The 18,858-nt window shown below is 41.4% G+C and overlaps 1 protein-coding gene across 5 annotated transcripts in view; it reads right to left on the bottom strand.

Moving 5' to 3' along the window:
- Nucleotides 1-18,858, bottom strand: part of Kif16b (kinesin family member 16B) — a 264,942-nt gene that overhangs the window by 187,588 nt on the left and 58,496 nt on the right. For all 5 annotated transcript variants that reach the window (XM_041670255.1, XM_041670256.1, XM_041670252.1 and 2 more), the window contains 6 exons: nt 18,365-18,507; nt 16,804-16,972; nt 16,502-16,633; nt 15,299-15,474; nt 6,496-6,561; nt 2,896-2,955 (listed from right to left, as the gene is read on the bottom strand). In XM_041670255.1, the coding sequence (XP_041526189.1) occupies nt 2,896-2,955; nt 6,496-6,561; nt 15,299-15,474; nt 16,502-16,633; nt 16,804-16,972; nt 18,365-18,507 (746 nt within the window). The remainder of the gene's footprint in view (nt 1-2,895; nt 2,956-6,495; nt 6,562-15,298; nt 15,475-16,501; nt 16,634-16,803; nt 16,973-18,364; nt 18,508-18,858) is intronic.

Genomic DNA, 18,858 nt, shown 5'->3' with positions numbered 1-18,858 from the left:
ATCAATTACTTTCAAAATGAATGTGAACATGTCATCATCTCCTACCCTTCTACCTTAGACACAGGGAATCAGCTGGCATCAACCACAATTTCAAAGCTGGAAACAGGAGCACAAGGAAGTAAAAGTCACAGCCCAATAAGAGAAAGGGAACTAAAGCCTGAGATACAATTCCTGAGTTAAGAGACCAAAGCTTCAGACCCCAGCCACTGGGGCCATCATGCTACCAGCTCTGCTTAAACAAACAAAAAAGTCAGCAGTTTTGGTTAGAGCATACAGTATCCCAGGGATTGGCATTGTCCTTCTAATGCCAAGCAACCAGACCTTGGATTTCACTATTCCCAAGCAAGGGAAGTAATACGGTGGATACAGAAAGAAGGGGACTAAGCTGTTCCTTGCTTCTGAGCATTCAAGAGTTCAGAATGTGCTGAGATGCAGACAAGTTCAACATTCAAGGGACCTTCACGCAGCACTGACTTTAATGCTAATGTCTATCTGAGAGGACAGAACCTTTTTTCCTGGATCTGCTCCCCATGATGTCTGTTGATAAATTAACCTGAAGTCCCCCATCTGCAACAGGAAGGGAAGCGTGCAGCACTGTATGCAGGGGTGGCTCCGGGCACAACTGATCAGCTTACAAACACACTGTAGAAACGCAGGAGAGGATTACAGAAATCACACAGGTACATGTATACACCTGAGCAACAGCAGTCAATTCCTACACAAGATTTTCAAAATAAGCATTTGAGTAGTGTTCTCTACCACAGCCCGCAGGCGGTGTCTTCCAAAAGGAGATAGAGAGAGCCCTTAAAGCACCCAGTGAGGCCAGAGGGTGAGCACAGCCTAAAGAACAAACAAGCAGGGGAGGGCAGGAAACCGCCCTGCCTTTCCCATTACCTTTAAAACACAAATTCTACTTATCTGAAAAGTCATGAAAAATAAAGGTAATTAGATGAATGTAAAATGGGATGCGAATCAGAGGAGGCTATGACTCAAAGCCCAGAATCGCTCAGGGGCAGGGGGATCTTTAATAAAATATTTCAGAAGCTCCATTGTTGTGATTTTATAGAAGGGTAGAAGAATTCAAGACAAAATTAGTTTCAGTCTAGGGATGTCACTCTGAGGCAACCTTGCTCATGCAAGGCCCTAGTGCATTCCCTAGTGCCAATGCACATCACACTCTCTCTCACACACACACACACACACACAACGAATGTATATGGGGGTAGATATCACAGCAGCAATAGCAGGAGATGATGTTTAAGTCCTACAATGTACTGCTGTTGTGCCTCTGGTCCTACCAGGTACCACTTGTGCTAATAACTTTCAAAGTGTTTACTAGACATGATTGCTCTTGTTCTTTAAATGTGGCACACTATTCCTGCATCTTTGCAAACTTCCTGAGAAAAGTTACCCTGTGTCATAGAAAGTCCAAAGGCCTGGCCTTTAGGGGCTGCTACCATACCACTCAGGGGTCTTAAACTTCAGGAACAAACACATCCCCCCCCCCCACCCCGCCATGGCAGTGCTTATTCTAGCATGACTATTCTGAGATATGCATGAAAGCTCCGCTCAGCTTCATGCACCATTGTCTCTTGTCAAAGGCAGGCTGTGGTGTGCTCAGTGGTAGGGCATTTGCCTAGCATGTCTAATACCCTGGGTTGAAACCAGAGCACCAAAATAAATAAGTGAATAAATAAATTCTGAACAAAGGAAACACTGAGAAGCACGGAACCTCAAAATAGCATGCCTTTCTTCTTGGGAACAGAAGGAGAGAAGGAAATCTAAAAGCTGAAGCCTCACCTAACACTGTCATTTGGGCTCCTGCAAAAAAAGTCCCCAGGCCCATAAACCCATTTCCACCTACATCAAAGCTGAGCATCACCTCTAGCTCAAGCAAGGCATCTTCATAACCCCAGAGGGGGGGCAGGAAACCTCGTTGACACAAACAGAAGTGGGCACAGTATATTGCTGACCCTGGCTCTATGACACTGTTGTCAGATGAAGACTTGAAGACTAACTTAGGCCTCCGAGTATGCCCCACAAATCATTAACCAAGCATGCCATTTCACATGCAGGAGATCCAGCTTCATGTACTGCTGACACATTTAGCTAAGCCCTGCTGAGCTTGGCCAGTCAATATTACATGGAGCTTCCTTTTTATCCCTAAGGCACTTCACTGGACCTCAGAAGCAACAGGATGCCATCAAAGCAAAAAGTTTAACTCAATTCCACACCCAGTGCAGTGTGAATCTCTTCTTTTAGGAGATAATGCTTTGGTAGCTATTTAATGGGATTTATAAATCTCATCCTATCAATCAAGTGAGTCAAAATAACAAGGAAACTTCTAGTTTGCAGCACAGAGCATGAAAAACGGAGACCAAAATTACAGGTATCCCTCCCTAGTGTGTATCGACAGAAACACATACAACCATCGTTTAGCCACAGAGACATGGAGAAATTGAATGGCAAATCAGTAGTTTAGAAATTCCTGTAATCTAATCATGCTATGCAAGTGTGTTCTATAATGATGCCATGAAAACCAATTTTGTTCTTAATGCATTGCTTTTATGTTGACCTTAACAAAATTAGAAACACAGAGTCTATGTCCTTGAATAATAGGATTTTAAATGTACTGAGCTCCAAATGAAGAAATTCCAACAAGTAAAAGCATGTGTGTGGAATATCACAGTAACGTGTGCATGTTACAGTTTTCAGTTTTGATGTGAGCTGTCACTCATGACCTAAGACACTACCCACAGACTCATAGGCCACAGTTCCAAATTGGCTTCATTAATCTTACCTTAAACACAGCATATACAGCCATATTTTAGATGAGAGAGAAGTTACCTACTTAAGCCAGTACAGTAAGATTAAGACACTTTTCACAGCCCTTACTTTCAAAATATTTTGGGTTTCATTCCATTTGTTTGTCCATTCCTTGGTCAATTCTTGAACCTAGAAACAAAAACATAAATATATAATGATTTTATTTAAAAACATAAATATATATTTTATTAAATATACACTGCTTTTATTATATATTAAATATATAACAATTTTATTAAACATAATTTTTATCTAGAACAGTTTCTAAATGTATAGACCCTATGGAAAAATGAACTGTGTGTGCATGTCTACATATAATTAATAGATAGATAGATAGATAGATAGATAGATAGATAGATAGACAGATAGATAGATTTAGCTAGCTCTACTCCTTGAAAGAACCACCACCAACTATAAACCAAACAGCTGATCTCATCAACAACCTACGTTGCAGCAAAGGAAAGTGACAGAAACATGTCAAATTATAGCTCTATGACCTCTTTTCCATGATGGACCTATTTGGATTATTAAACACTTGTAACTCCAAGGATGGCAACAGCACATTAAGTGTGTTTGCTTTTCCTGGCCACACTCTCAGAAATAGCCATTTATTTTCCTTTCTAATTGGATGTGGTGATTAAATCATCCTGGATGCTGCAGTTTTCTTTTAGAAGATAATGCTTTGGTAGCTAATTAATGGGGTTTATAAATCTCATTGTACCTTTGGGTAAAGGGGGAAAAGATGCTTCTTTATTTGATCTTTTAGACACAGCAAAATTCTATTGATAAAAGTCAGTTTCGGACCATAACTTGAGGAGGAAAGGGCAGGGCTGACAGCTGAGTGCACAGTTGGTAAATTCTTCTCAAAGCTAATCAAGTTTCCGTCTACTTCCAGAGATGTTTTAAGATGATCCTCATGATTAATTAACCAAGAAGAAAAGAAGTAATAGCTGAATCAAGAGGCTAGCGGAAAATGGAATGAAAAATACCCTTTGTGGAAAAGTAGAACTCAAAGACTGGTCCAGGAAGGGGACAGCTAGCCTCGCAGGGGTCACAGATCTGTCTCACCTGACTGCCTCCCAATTCCCATAGCAGAAACCATCTCCCCTAAGCCCCCTGTTCTCCTTACCAGAGACTCCATCATGTAAGGCTCCTGCTGTCCCCCCTCCTAGGGAAAAGGCACATGCATGTGCCCTGAAGCACGGAAACCATGACTAAACAAAGAGGGCTTCTCATGAGGGAGTGGGGATCTGTGGTGACCCCAGGGGGAAGCAAACCTACCTGACTTACACTCAGTGGTCATTCACATACTGAAGTTACCCTAGATAACCATGGGTTTCCAAGTAAATGTTTCTTCCTTCACTGGCTATTTCTGTTGAAGTCTGTCTTCTTTGTGAACCAAGCAAACAGGAGTAAATAGACACCCCCATCAGTCCCTGCCTGTCTCCACACTTAGATAAGGCTGTGGTGACAGTCAGAAACCACTCATACCCAAGGACCCTCCAAAGGAGACAGCAGGCACTCGAGTGTTTTGTTCTAAAAACATTTCCGAAGGGGATATTCTTGTATCTTTTCTCCCTACAGTAGGGGAAAAGAGTAGCATCTAATTTACTAACCAATGAGTGGACTTTCACTGGCAACTGATCTAAGAATAAGAAACATTCAGCAAAGACTGTGCCTTACACCACCATACACATCCTTATGGAGAAAGGTGAGCCAATCAGCAGCACAGAGACCCACAACTGGACAGTGTGCAGAGAGGGAAAGATTTTGAAACAATCATAAATGGGACGTCTTCATCAAAGCCTTCCACTCTGGGGTCAGGAACACTTAGAAAAGGAGGAGTTAAGATTTTAAGGGCCAGGCGATGGGGAACACCAAGGAAATATATTCTTCCAGATAGCCCAGGGCTGGTGCACATAGGATCTCATACAGATCACGGCAGCAGAAACAGGGCCAGCACGGGTCCCAGGGTTGAGAGGGAGAAGAAGGCCTGTGACCCTGTCCCTAGCCAAGAGGCTGTCTGCAATTGACACCTACTTGCAAAAGAAAATTTAGTGTTCTCTGATAGAGCCTCACTGGGCACATTACCCGCACGTAAGGCAGGCCCCATGCCCAGCAGTAGATGGCCAGCACAGCACAAACTCAATGGCACCTTTTTAGACTTTTTACCTCTTGTTACTTTGTTTAGGCATTTTTGTCATGTCATTTGCTTATTATGTATTATAGTTTCTTATTTTTTATTTCTATTGAGTTTTGTGAGTGTGTGTGTGTGTGCATGTATTTGTCTTTTTGTTTTTCTTTCTAAAGAGAGAAAGGGCATGGAGTTGGGTGGGTAGGAAAGAATGGAGGATCTGGGAGGAGAAAGCATAGTTTTCAATAAAAAGTAATAATAATTCATCCTTTTCAAACACCACCAAATAGTCTGAGCTTTCAAAACATTCTAAGTACTCCCTGGATTTGTCATTGTGTTTTAAATCAAATAATCTTCGTTAAGAACATTAACAGAATCCAAGCATGTGTTCCATCTGACAATGTGCCTGAAGAGTAAGCCAGCGGCAAGCCATGAAGAAGGACAGCAGACAGGAGACAAGACTGAGAGCATGCTATGGATAAGACAGGCAGTCATCTCCTTCTCAGCATGAAGATGGCAGTCTAATTAAGATGCTTATTGGTCTCTGTTAACTTGCTGACTGTTCCTGAAGCCTGTAATTGATAAACAACCACACCCACACATTTCACTGCACTTAGGATTTGAAGCAGTAAAATATAAAATTTCACGAGAAAAATGAGGATTAAGAAGTGGACATCTTTACTAATGCTATTATCAGCAATTAGCCAACATGATTAACCTAGCAGTTATGAAGAAGTTCATAACTACAACTCAACTTGGGCCTTCCACAGTGTGAGTCTTCAGGTTTTACCATCAGACCATTTGCTTTCCTCTAGGGCTGTTTAGCACCAGAAAAAATATGGACTCCTAAACTGCTCTTATTGTCTGTTTCTCTTTTCCCAGAGGGGATCAAAAGAATTAATAAGACAGAACCAAGTCAGACACGAAGGTTGTTTAGAAAAATGTAAGCCTCGATGTCAGCCCTCTGTCACTCACCTCCTACAGAGCATCCTCTGTTCTGGTCTCACTGCTGTTCCCTTCCTGTCTCTTAACTGGTCCCTGACCCAGAGTACTTGCAGTCCCCTGCAAAGTCAAAGGCTCCAAAAAGCTGAAGAGCACATAGCACGAAGTTATGAGGACCTCTGTGGCCTCATGAAAGTTAACTTTTCAAGGACTCTGCCTGCTTGGGAGGTCCCGCTCTCTATCAAGAGGCTCCCTTGTGACCCCAAATGTAGCAAGTCATTAAGTGGCCTTCAAATCCTGTTTGCTAACATGTGGACATGCAATGCCTAAAGAGCTAAGAAGAGATATCATGGACCAGGTGTGGTGGTGAAAATCTCTAAATCCAGCAGGATGAGTTTAAGTGCAGTTGACAGTACATAGTGATATTCTGTCTCAAACACAAAAGACAGTGTGTGGCCATTGGGTTGGGACTAGACAAAAGCATAATGAAGAAAATGTGGTAAGAGCCTGGAGACTGTCTCAAGTTGTAGCAAACAAAGACTAAAAAATAATATTTAAGTTGAAATTAAAAAACAATAATAACTCCAACTTACTCTTGCTTCATTCTGGTGAAGTTTCTCCTCCATACTTAAGGCTGTAGGGGAGTCCAAGAGGGCAATCTATAATGTAAGTCATAAAGCCGTTAATAGTCAGAAAAGATGTACATTTCTAAGATTTTCACAAATTATCAGAACAGTTTCACAAAAAATTAAATGTTTATAAAAAGTAATTTCTCTTTATCTCCAAAGTACTATTTATGATTAAGTTTCTAATCCATGGAATACATGTCCTAATATTAAAATCATGATATCACAGTCATGAACCTGCATCTGCCATACAAATCAGCAACGGGAAAGCCATAGCAGCAGCATTTCACTCAAGGCAAACACATCTAAGTCCCTACAGCTCTCAGAATTCGTTTGTCTACTGCACACAAAGAACAGAGTTCAAAAGGTAAGACACCCAAGTCTTGCTTAATAGTTCACCCATGCCGAAATATACAAACAAAATATACAAAACAAAACTTGTTTTCCTGCTGACGGCATCCAGCATATGACTTGACTATGCTACAATCTACATTTCTTTATCAATGCTGTGGAAGGGTAAAATCTGAAGTCATAAACACCCAAATCAGGTGAGAAGCTAGGGCAAGTGGACAGCCTGGGGTTTCAGTTGCATGTCTAATAATTAAGCCTGGGCCTCAGGGGCAGGATCATAAGTGCCCCATTCTGTCTGCTGCCCTTGATGCCAGAGATGGCACAGGAACACACAGAAGGAGTTCAGCACAGGAGAGCATTCTTTCTCAATTTAATGGAACCATGTTTTTGTTGTGCTATCATAAGTGAAAATGGTATAAGCCAATTATCCTGACTATTGCTTTTTAAAAAAAAACAATATATTAGGAATATATTGTATATACTTAAACAATATAAACCTTTTTATTTTATTTTTAGTGATTTTATTTCCATTGTTTGGTATTCACTGCACGGCTATCCTGTAGTTGCTGTTGGTGCTTTCCTGACTGATGTAAATGCAGGCTTTTCTAGTCATTTGCTTTACCAGCAAGCTACAGTAACTATCCTCGTACCAACCGCCTACAGTACATGTGACCATATCAACAGACTAAATTTCCTGGAAGGGAACTCCTTAGCCATCATGTGATTCTTCCCTACAGTACCAGCATGGTGTTCATTTCTATCTTTCTCTGGACTTCTTAGGTTCAGCTAAACATTCAGTCTGTTGGGATAGCTGCGGGCCACAGAGGACAAGACAGAGCTGCTCAGTGGGGACGCACAAGTGTAGAACTCGGAGGGGAGAGCCTGGTGACAGTGTCTAGAGTGCTTCTTCAGCTGCCCATATGCATGGTGGAGACACACATGGGCTTCTATCCATTCTCAGGCCACAGCGGCCAAAGTCCAGTGAAAATACCAGGGCATACCTTCTTAGGGGCATGCCTAGTTATAGGAGTTCCTTGCCTCAAGGGATCCAAAGGTATAGCTTCACAGCTGCCATCTTAAATTTATATATTGGGCATCTTAACCTGGATGAAATTCATCAACTGGGGGAATATTTTTATTATTATAAGTATTGCCTGGTTATACAGCTGGCATCCCACTTTTACCAGGTTTACAGATATGAAAGTTATACTAAAGCCTACCACTCTTGCCAAAAATGCTATATAGCCAATGGTATTCATTGTATTGGACATTTTCCACATAATCAGGAAACAATCTGAAACTAGTTTTCTACAACCTGTGCTCACCCTATTTCTTCTCTTTCCTGTTGGGTTATAATGCTTTTCTCTGTAGCAGCTCTTGCCAGAGCAAAGGAAATAGTGCTAGGTCTCACGAGAGCAGCCTCCTTCCTATCTGAACTGTGTTGACTACAGTGGACACTCATGATGTTATATGCACTGCTGCATCCCCACTCACTTCTGCCTGCCTGTGTTCTCATGAAAGGAGAGCAATGTCCTGTCTGGTTTTAACTGTGAACTGCACTCTATGCTAGGATAAAGGAATCTTTTCTAGAGCTCAATTTATTACTCTTTTTGCATCACTCACCTTCTCGGCAAGTTAACAAACAGGGCTCCACCTACTCCTATAGGCATCATCTGCCTAAGCTTTCCTCTGGTTCTTGTCTCATGCACATCTCTCTTAAAGGCCTCTACAAAGCTGCTCTGCTATTTACATTCTAACACCAGACCTGGCTATAAAATGAGGAGTCTGCTACACCTCCATCCTTTTGCCCCTTTGTTTTCTATGCTTCTTAACTGTCTTTGTTCATTCCATTTCTATTTTTATTAATTTACTTTTTCCCAAATTCATTTGTGAAAGATTAGGGAATTGGAACATTTTCTCTTTATAAAGTTAAAAGTGGAAATATTTGTAAATGCAACAAACACTTGATAAGAAAATGCACCTAGAGGCCAACTTCATTAACCATGTGAAAATTGCAAAGCAAAGCCATTCTGTCATAGCATTGTGCAAGGGCAAGGATCTGCAGCAACTCAGCTGGCACTGGTGAATGGTGATGGGGAAAGGGAATGGCAAAACTACTTTAAAAACTAGTGGTTCCTCCTGAAATTATGCATATAATAAATATGTATACCTCTGACCTCCAAGCCTTCCTAGGCATAAGCCCCACAGAACTATATCTGTATGTATACCAAAAGGCATTTAAAGATCCACAATAAACATAACGACCTCAAGTAAAAAAACCCAAAAAGTAAATCAAAAATTTACTAGATGAACTAGGAAATCTTTGTGTAACGGAATACAGAATTGAGAGTAAGTGGGTGCTCACCTACACGCGACAACATGGATGAACCTCAGAAACATACTGGATCCAAATAACACATACTGCAAGAGTCCATATATATAAAGAGCAAAAGCAAAAGCTCTGCCTCAAATGGTCAGGAAGCAAGGGTACCCGTGAGGAGATGGGAGGGTAGGTCCTTGCTAGGGCACTAAGAGTAGCTCCTGGGACATAGTGAAACTCTATCCTCAAGATGAGCACAGAGAGATGGGTGACTTCAGCTTCTAAATCCATGTAACTATATATACATGATGCAATTTGTCTGTATCTATATATACTTCTGCAAAAATTCTCTGTATACATTAACATACATATAAACACATATATTTCTATGTAATAGAAGTAAATATCTATCAGAATCTTTCTTTTTTATCAAATTGTATTTTTAAATGTTTGGCACATGATCTCTGCAATGGCAATATATAAAATTACTAAAAATAAGAACTGTTTTTCTTTAGCTTTGCTTAAATAAACAATTCTAAAAATGGAAGTTAGATTAACACTCTCAAAGAACTATAGGAACATTGGAATAGAATATTCTAGAAATAGAGGAATGTTCTCAGAAAGATTTATTCAGAATTACTTTAGAGAGTGATTGAAAGGGAGATGATGCTTGTGGAGGGTGGGGGTTGGCACACAAATCTGGGAGGTCAGAGGATAGCTTTGAGTGTTGGTCCTTAGGCACCTTCTACCTTAGTTTGACATCTGTCTCTCATTGGCCAGAACTTCACAGTGTAGGTGAGGCTACTGGTCCACAAGCTCCCAGGGGTCTGCGTGGCTCCAATCCCTATCTCACCATGGCTAGGATTAAAGGCATTTACTGATGTGGGAGTGTCATATATCAATCTGTTGATTTCATTGGTTAAGTAATAAAGAAACTGCTTGGTCCTCATAGGTTAAAACATAGGTGGGAGGAGTAAACAGAACAGAAGGCTGGGAGAAAGAAGCTGAGTCAGGAGTTGCCATGATTCTCCCACTCCAGACAGACGTAGGCTAGAATCTCCCTGGTAAGCGCACCTCGTGGTGCTACATAGATTAATAGAAATGGATTAAGAGGCTGAAACTAAGGGGCCAAGCGGTGTTTAAAAGAATACAGTTTCCATGTAATTATTTCGGGGCATAAGCTAAAGCAGGCTGCGGGGTGCCAGGGACGCAGCCCCGCCGGCTCCAATTATTACAACAGAGTGGCGCCCAAGCTAGCCGGGTGGCGGGAAGCAGCCCCTCCGCTCCTTATTACAACAGATGGCGCCCAGACGTGATGGGCTAAATCCACTTAAACCTGAGAGAGCTTAATTTTAAACAGAGAAAAAAACAGAGTTTAACACAGATTTTTGCTGTTTGTTGGTGGCTTGCTGTAGAGAGATTTCCTGATTCGGCAACAGCAGCAGAAAAAAAGCTGCCTCATTTTAAAGCGCAGCTTCTTGGGGCTGTGCTGCCAGCGTGAACTCTGGCTTTAAAGCATTTCAATGGATTTTATGGGACTGGATGTTTCTGTTCCCGCTTGGGATCGGAAGGAGAGTGCTCTGAGATCGTGCTGATGGCTCTCAGTGCTCCCCGCCTGCACCTGGGCAGACGGCAGAATCAGGCTTAGGCAGGCGAAAGAACATGGCGGATTCCTGCCGACATATAAAGAGATGTTTTCAGACTGCACAGTGCTCTGCGTGTCAGATTTGGCTGTAACTTGGATGAAAAGAGTTTCTGTGCTGCACGCTCAGTCTCAGAGTTAAACTGCCGACTGCGGTGCCAGTGTGGACTGCTGTGTGCCTGGAACTGTGCTCAGCTCAGGGGCACCAAATGGATCTGAGGCAGGAGTGGCTGCTCCATGCTGAACTGTGCTGACCTCAGGCAGGAACTACCGTAATTACCATAAAAATAGTGCAGTTAAGGTTTAGACTGGGCAGGAAACAGGCTGTACCTTATTACTGTATTACCTGTACATGGTGCAACTTAAGTTTTTAGGAACTGCTTAACATTTTAAGGAATGCTCCTGGATAGTAAAAAAATGTTACATATTCACAATAAAACAGATTCAGACATAAAAGACCACACTGTTGGATGAATGTACGTAGGCTTGAGAGAGAGAAGAAAAAGAATATAGAGAATAAAGTTAATGGTTTTTTAAAAAAAGGTAAAGTCTTTAAAGAGACAGAGTACAGATAGGTAAGAGATTAAAAGAAATAAAGAAAAATAAGCCACGTAAAAATGGAAAATTCACAAAGAGTCTGGATTATGTACATTGTGCTTTCTTTAAGATTTTTGACTGTAAAGGAGCTAAGTACAGAGAGACATTTCATTACATGGGCTGCCAAGCTAAACCAGAATGGATATAAGGGTATTACGATTTCAAAATTTGGGTTTAAGAATATGATGCTTTGGAGAGGGTCTTCTTTTGTTTTCACAGAGGACCAGACCCTGTGGATTTCTTCTATTACAATTTGGTATGATAGACCATGCCCTCCTGAAAGGTTGTTGTGAACATCTTCAGAAAATTGCTTCGCTCAACTGCCAACTGAGATGAAACTAGCACACAGGTTATACCATGAAAGACCTAATTAACGATGCCCCCATTCAGCAGGAAGCAGTTTGGAGAGAAAAAACTGCGCCCATGTTCCCAAAATATTGTTTATAAATGTTCATTTACATTTAAAGGGGGATATGATATAGGTATGAATAATTTGCATTGGTATGGATTTTAAGGTCAATTTTGTTATATGTATATGTATTTTTGATCTTGAATAAGGTGTGATTGTGTAGTTCATTTTTAAAATGTAATGTATAATTGGAAATATAGGTTGTTGATGGATAATCATAAATAATAGTCAAGTTTGTAGTCACGTTACTTAGATTTTCTAGATATATAGAGATATATTTCAGATAGGCATTCTTCATATCTCTCAAAGGCTACAGAATATGGCATTTAAAATATTTTAATAACGTAGGACTTTTCATGACAATGAGACATGTCTGCTCCTGGTGGCACCAATCTACTTCGAGAGGAAGATGGGCATCGAAGAGGATCGTTATGGAGTTTGATAGCCATTTGGGCAAGAAACTGCTCTTGCCTGGACTGTTGCATAAAATGGACACAGAGAACCCGCAGAGAGAGGACTGCTGAACTTGCCTAAAGGTGAGATGGTCTTTTGGGGTTCCTGACTCATGAAAGAGTCTGCGAGACATTCTGCAGGACACAGCAGAAAGTGACTGAACTGTCTTTGGAATTTCCTGCTTGATGAAAATGTCTGCTGGATACTTTGGGCCTGAAGGCTAAAGATGGATGCCCCAATGGTACAAAAGAACTTTGGGTGACTGTCCAGGCAGCGAGATGTCTCTGTCATTTCTAAAGTTTGAAAGTTGCTTTTTTCTTGTTTGTTTAGGTAATATTGTATCTTTCTGGAGTCTTTGATGGAGATAAGAATAGTTAATTATAGTTATAGTTTTCCTTAGTTATGATAAAGATTATTGTAATTTTTACTTGATAACTGTTTTGTTATATGTAATTTTGCTATGTTAAAGTTAAAGCCTTCCTTTTCTTGTTTAAACAGAAAAAGGGGAAGTGATGTGGGAGTGTCATATATCAATCTGTAGATTTCATTGGTTAAGTAATAAACAAACTGCTTGGGCTCATAGCTTAGAACATAGGTGGGTGGAGTAAACAGAACAGAATGCTGGGAGGAAGAGGAAGTGAGGTAAGACGCCTCAGACAGAGACACCATGCAGCTCTCTCCCGGGCAGACACGATAGAGCAAGCCGCCAGGTCAGACATGCTGAATCTTTCCTGGTAAGACCGGTGCTACAGTTTATTAGAAATGGGTTGATTGGGATATCAGAATTAGCTAGTAAGGGCTAGAGCTAATGGGACAAGCAGTGTTTAAATGAATACAGTTTCGGTGTAATTATTTCGGGTAGAGCTAGCCATGTGGGCGGCCAGTGCTGGGGACACAGCCCCGCCGTTCGTATTACAACAATTTACCACCTCACCTGGGCTTTATATGAGTAAGTACTCACAAACCAGACCATCTCTCCAGTCCCTTATTCAGAGATTGCTTTAATGACCATTTATGAATATTTGTTTATTAATTATCACAAAATTAATTATGTAGAATATGCCTATAATTTCTCAAGGATTTATAGTTTCAGAATTTTTCTTATTTTGATTTAGACTCCCATGTTTACTATAATATATATGTTTAGTTTATCAAAATATATTTTCTAAATAGACTCTTCATCCTTCTAAACCAGTGACAAAATCGCTCCCTTAGTTATAGAAATGAGATTAACTAGTGACAGAAATAGGAGAACAAACAAACACAAGTCAGGGCTGATGAGATGGTTTAGTGGGTGTGCTGGGTAGTTTTATGTCAACTTGACACAAACTAAAGTCATCCAAGAGAAGGGAACCTCAATAAAAAAAAAAATGCTTCCATAAGATGATACTGTATACAAACCTGCAGGGCATCTTCATAATTAGAGAATGATGAGGGAGGGTCCAGGGTGGTCCTAAGTTCTAGAAGAAAGCAGGCTGAGCAACCAGAAAGCAGCATCCCTCCCTGGTCTCTGCGTCAGCTCCTGCTTCCTGGTTCTTGCCCTGTTCTAGCTCCTGTCCTGACTCCCTTCAATGATGAACAGTGATGTGGAAGTGTAAGCCAAATAAACCCTTTCCTTCCCCAGCTGCCTTTAGTCACGGTGTTTCATCACAGCAGGAATAACCCTGACTAAGACAGTGGGTAAAGGCACTTGCCACCCAACCTGATGCCAGGAATTCAAGCCGAAGAACTCACATGATGAAAGGAGGGAACCAAATTAGGAAAGTTGTCATCTGGCCTCCATAGGGGTACTATGGCATGGGCAGACCCACGCTCCCTCAACAGTCTCTTAGATCAAGGGAAAGCAGCTGAATTAAATATTTTTCAAATGCTTTCCTTCGCATATTAATCATTTAAAGGGCTGATTTTAGACAAGAAATGTTTCCAAAACACAGATAAAGGATTTCAATAGCAGTGTATAAATAGAAACAAGCATTGTGGTTCCTGATACCTCATTCTGCTGACAACTCCCTTTCACACAGGAGGCCTGACGTCATAAATGGAAGTGTGTACGCAGGTATTTTTAAGTGCAGTGAAGGAGTCCTGCAAAACTGCAGTCTGCCATCTTGTGAGAAAGGACTACCAGGCCGACTTCAGGACACAGGAAACTGAGGTTTCATTTGAACAATATTTGCACAGTTCAAACCTTTTATGGGCTATCAAGAGTGTGGAGTGCCATATATCCTTACAGGGAAAGCACTGAGCACTTCCCATTTACAGAAATGGAGTTGTTTAACAATAGACTTAAGATATCAATAAATGCATCTTCATTTTATTTCTACCAGCAAAAGTTTAAAACAACTTCCCTGACTTTCCTTCAAGGGTGGCCTTTCTTCACAGTAGGACCTGAGCCATCTGGAACGTAGCTCACACAGTCCTCACAGAGCATAAGCCTGTAGGAAATGCTCAGACTGGGAGAAACAGAAGGACACAGCTTCTCTGGGATTCACAAGATCCTGAAGTGAGGCCATTGCAAGAATCATGCAAGGCCTAGAGAACAGCAGCACAGCCGGGCCACAGACATGCTTTCAGAGCCACCACTGAGTCACCACAACCACCTATAGCATGGCTAAAGTGAGACCAGGACTCCTCGGTTAAAACACATTTAGAGTCATAAAATGCATGGGAAGAATCTTAAATATTACTCTAAGCATCTAAATTTCTTTTGACTAATGGAGATTATGCTACTAGTCCTATTGCATGCTAAATATCCATCCATAATTGATAACTATTAGATGGTCAATCATTTAAGGCTTGATGGATAAAATCTTACACCCAGGATGCATTAGGAATGCAAAGGCCAAAAGGAAGCTGATCTAGAGTCTGGCTAACTCATCCGAAGCTTTACTTAGCACTTATTTTTCTCAAATCAATACCACAAGATAATTGTCTCATTAAGATCTAGAAATAGATGCCATTACTCAGAGAAAATTATCTATAAATCTCAGGAAAACTCCACCTGATTCCCTTGAGCGAGCAGTGTTTTCAGCCTGGCTATTTCGGCTCGCAGCTCACGGATGAGCTTGACGTTGGCATCCTCATTAATGGTAGGCTTGTTGATGATGTTTTTGGCTCTATTTGCATAGCGAAGGGTACTTAGGGTTTCTCCATAATTGACATCAGCAGGTGAAATGGCTGTGAAGAATGAATACAGAAAATAATTCATCTAGCACTCCATGTTTCATTTAACACAAAGTTGGTTTGTAATTTAAAAGTCAGATCAACCCCAGGTCACAGGAAAGACTAAATATTCATCAGCACAGTAATGAATATTAAAACATTATCTAAGGTTTCTAGGAAAGGGTGTTGGCTATACCAAGTTAATGCAGTTTTGCTCCTCTCACGTCTATAATCAGCCACGTGAACAACTTCAAGATAGGGGTGAGATATCCCACACAGGAAAGGGCTTTCCTCAGCCAGTAACATATTTCAGGATTACACTTCTCTATTCAGCAAGAATTAAAATACTTTTGCATTTCTGATAAAAATCTATCATCTGGAAAAGCCCAGAGCCCAGCAGTTTTTCAAAAGTCAGTAGACTACTTAATTCCTTCGTTCTAGAAGCTTTTGGTTCCTTCTACACTGCACCCCACCTAACCTTTAAGACTAAGGTGAGTATGTGGCTGTGTTCCCTTAATGCCACCAGTGACTGCAGGGCAAGGGCTGTGAAGAGTACAGAGGAGAGAGAAGAGAAAAGGAGAAAGAGACAGAGGGAAGTAAGGCTGAGAGGTAACAAGCCCTGAGTTCCCCTTAGCAATTCTCCTCTTCTACGTAAGTTTTTCAATTCTTATTCTCTCACTTAAAGTGATAAGTGTAAAAATAAAAGTTTACTACTATTCCCATTGTGTTTAACTTCTTGGTTTCTCCTTTCAATTTTCAATTCTGCACCTACCATTTTAAATAGCAAAAGTTCGGGTTGTTTATTTGTTACCTCTATATAGGAGTCTCCTATGAGCTAGTGAAGTTCACAGTGCCTGCCTTGTACTTTAAGCAAAGAGAAGCTAAGCATATCTGCCTGGCATTGTAGCCTCCATGATGCCCAAACTACAGATGTGTTACAATAGGTGATTTTCAAGACAGGAAGAAACGTCCTAATGAGACACTTTCAACTTAAATATTTACACTTAATACTGATGCTCAGGGATATAATTTAAACTCTTACTAGCAATCATGATGGTTTTAGAGTTTCCTCCAAGGCTGTCTTTCAAGAGCCAAGTCAAAACAGAATCTCTGTAAGGCACAAAAACTTGCTTCTTCTTCACAAGAGGGTTGGCTGCATCCTGAGATAAATCAGCTGCCGGGAAGAAAGAAATAGGAGATCATTCGAAAGTCTCTGCTTTCTCTAATTTATTTCTAAAAGACCTGAGCAAGCTGCCTGGGTTTGTACAACAAACATCCAGCAAGCATGTTCTGAGCTAACACTATACCGAAACAAAAAAGGGCAGGAAGTGACCTCAAACCTACCTAAGGCAGAAATGACATTTCCCAGAGTCACGAGGGACTTGTTTATATTGCCCCCTTCCTTGAGCCTGACCCCAGTGGCACCGGTGGCATCCGCACGCTCACTTCCAGCAAGATCAACCAGGTGGATCTTGCTCACAGTTTCACACGGCATTTCAGCGTCGAATTTCGCCTGCAGAGAGACATGCAGGTGACACTGAGGAGGACAAAGGGCTCAGTGTGTTTCATGACCAGATCCCCATCACTTTGCTCTCCCAGCAGAGATCTCTCAGGTAGACTTTTGGTGCTCATTTGCTTGTTTTATTGGCTATCGTAGTGAAGATGAGAACTGCCCAAGTTAAATCAGAAGTCCCACACTGGGACTCTCGTGCTTTCTGAAGAACCAATCCATTTGGCAAACCACTATCACTGGACAACGACCCTCAGGATTGGAGCACAAAACAATATAAAGCCAATCCCTAAGAGGAACTGGAAAAAAAAACTAAATAAACAATTAGCTTTATTCTTCTGGAAGTTCCAACATTTCAGACACAAAGGCGCTTCAGACATGACTAACAGACAGTTATGTAGGATATCATTTGATACCATTTAATAAAGCACATCACATCTTTAAAGATGGGGAATATTAAAACGTAAGTTCCCTTGTTCTGGATCCTACCAGAACTTCATATTTCCAATGACTTTTAACCTATGTTTTATATTTTTAGCCAAATGTAACAAATCATAATACAAATAGATTTTGACAGAGATGTAAACCTTTTAGAAACTACAGTCAGCTACATACTGATTAGGCATCTACCAGAAAACTGGAGAAAAGCCAGTAAGCTGCTACAACACAAAGTGGGGCTCTAACTGAAGTCCCGGCAGGAGAGAGAAGCCCAGGGAATTCTTCTGATCCGCCTTGGAGAGTCAACTCATTTTCCTGCCCTCTGGGCTGCCTGGCTGTCTCTGGTCTCTGCTGTGTTCCATGTCAATGTGGAGAGACAACTCCAATCCCTAACACTTGCTGAAACCAGGAAGACTTGCAACTGTGCATACCTGCGGGTGGGGCTTTGGTAACAGACTACTTCCTCTCAGCCACTCCCAGCCACCTTCAGGACACTGTCCACCACCCAATCATAATGGATTCTTATTAGTGCCTCTGAGTGCTCGCTGTCTTCTAATACTACTCTAATCATAATCAGCATCACCAGAGCCCATAGCGTGATAATGTACTGTGCCCGTTTCTCACCTCGGCCTCCAGCTGCTCTGCCTCAAAATCCATTATCTCCCACTGTGCTTATAACAATAAAAACTTTTGCTTAATTAGGCACAGAGCAAGTTTTTCTTATGCTAGAACAAGGTGGAAGCCTGCTAAATATCTCTCAGGCTATATACATCAGGACTTTTAAATCACTGTGAATGCAGAAGGGCTGAGCACACAGCACATGCTCGCCTCTAATTAACAAGGAAGTGACAGTCACCTTTGCTCCTGCCCTGGTTCAACAATGATCAGTGCTCAGCTGGTGCTAATCAGCAAGCAAAGGCCTGAGGGATGGAGCCTCTGCCCCATGGCTGCCCTTACCTGAGTGAACTTGATGGTGAAGATGGCATGAGACCTACTACTGACGTCATTCATCCCCGTTGCTGCAGTGGTACGGTTGATATTCCCTGCGTCCATAAGTTCTTCCACGTCACTGTAGTTCTGGACTAAATGCTGGGATAAATCTAGAAGGAAACAAGAAAAGCTTGAGAGACTCCTTCTGTTATGTAGTAAAAGAAACCAACTTCCCTCTGAGAATCATGCATGAGTACACGTCTGCCGACCTGGTTAGGAGCTGGTGTTGTGGAGTCTGTAACGCAGACTGGGAGCTGGACAAGTTGCTTGGCCTCAGCAACCCAATCTGAGTGCCCACTGCCCGGCATGCCACAGACTGTCTACAATAGAGTCAGCTATTAACAGGAACCTCTTAGAAGCAGTCATGGCACAAGGAAGAAGAATGTAAAAGCTCCACCCCCAGGAACAGCCTCATGTACCCTTGTACAAAAACTGAAAGTTTTTAAACTCTCAAAACTTTT

This window comes from Microtus oregoni, unplaced genomic scaffold, assembly GCF_018167655.1.
Source record: "Microtus oregoni isolate MIOR12 unplaced genomic scaffold, Mior012 000020F_ref0000438, whole genome shotgun sequence".
NCBI classification, from domain to species: domain Eukaryota; kingdom Metazoa; phylum Chordata; class Mammalia; order Rodentia; family Cricetidae; genus Microtus; species Microtus oregoni.
Note: the sequence above shows the minus strand (reverse complement) of the source record. Positions and strands in the feature narration are given on the sequence as shown.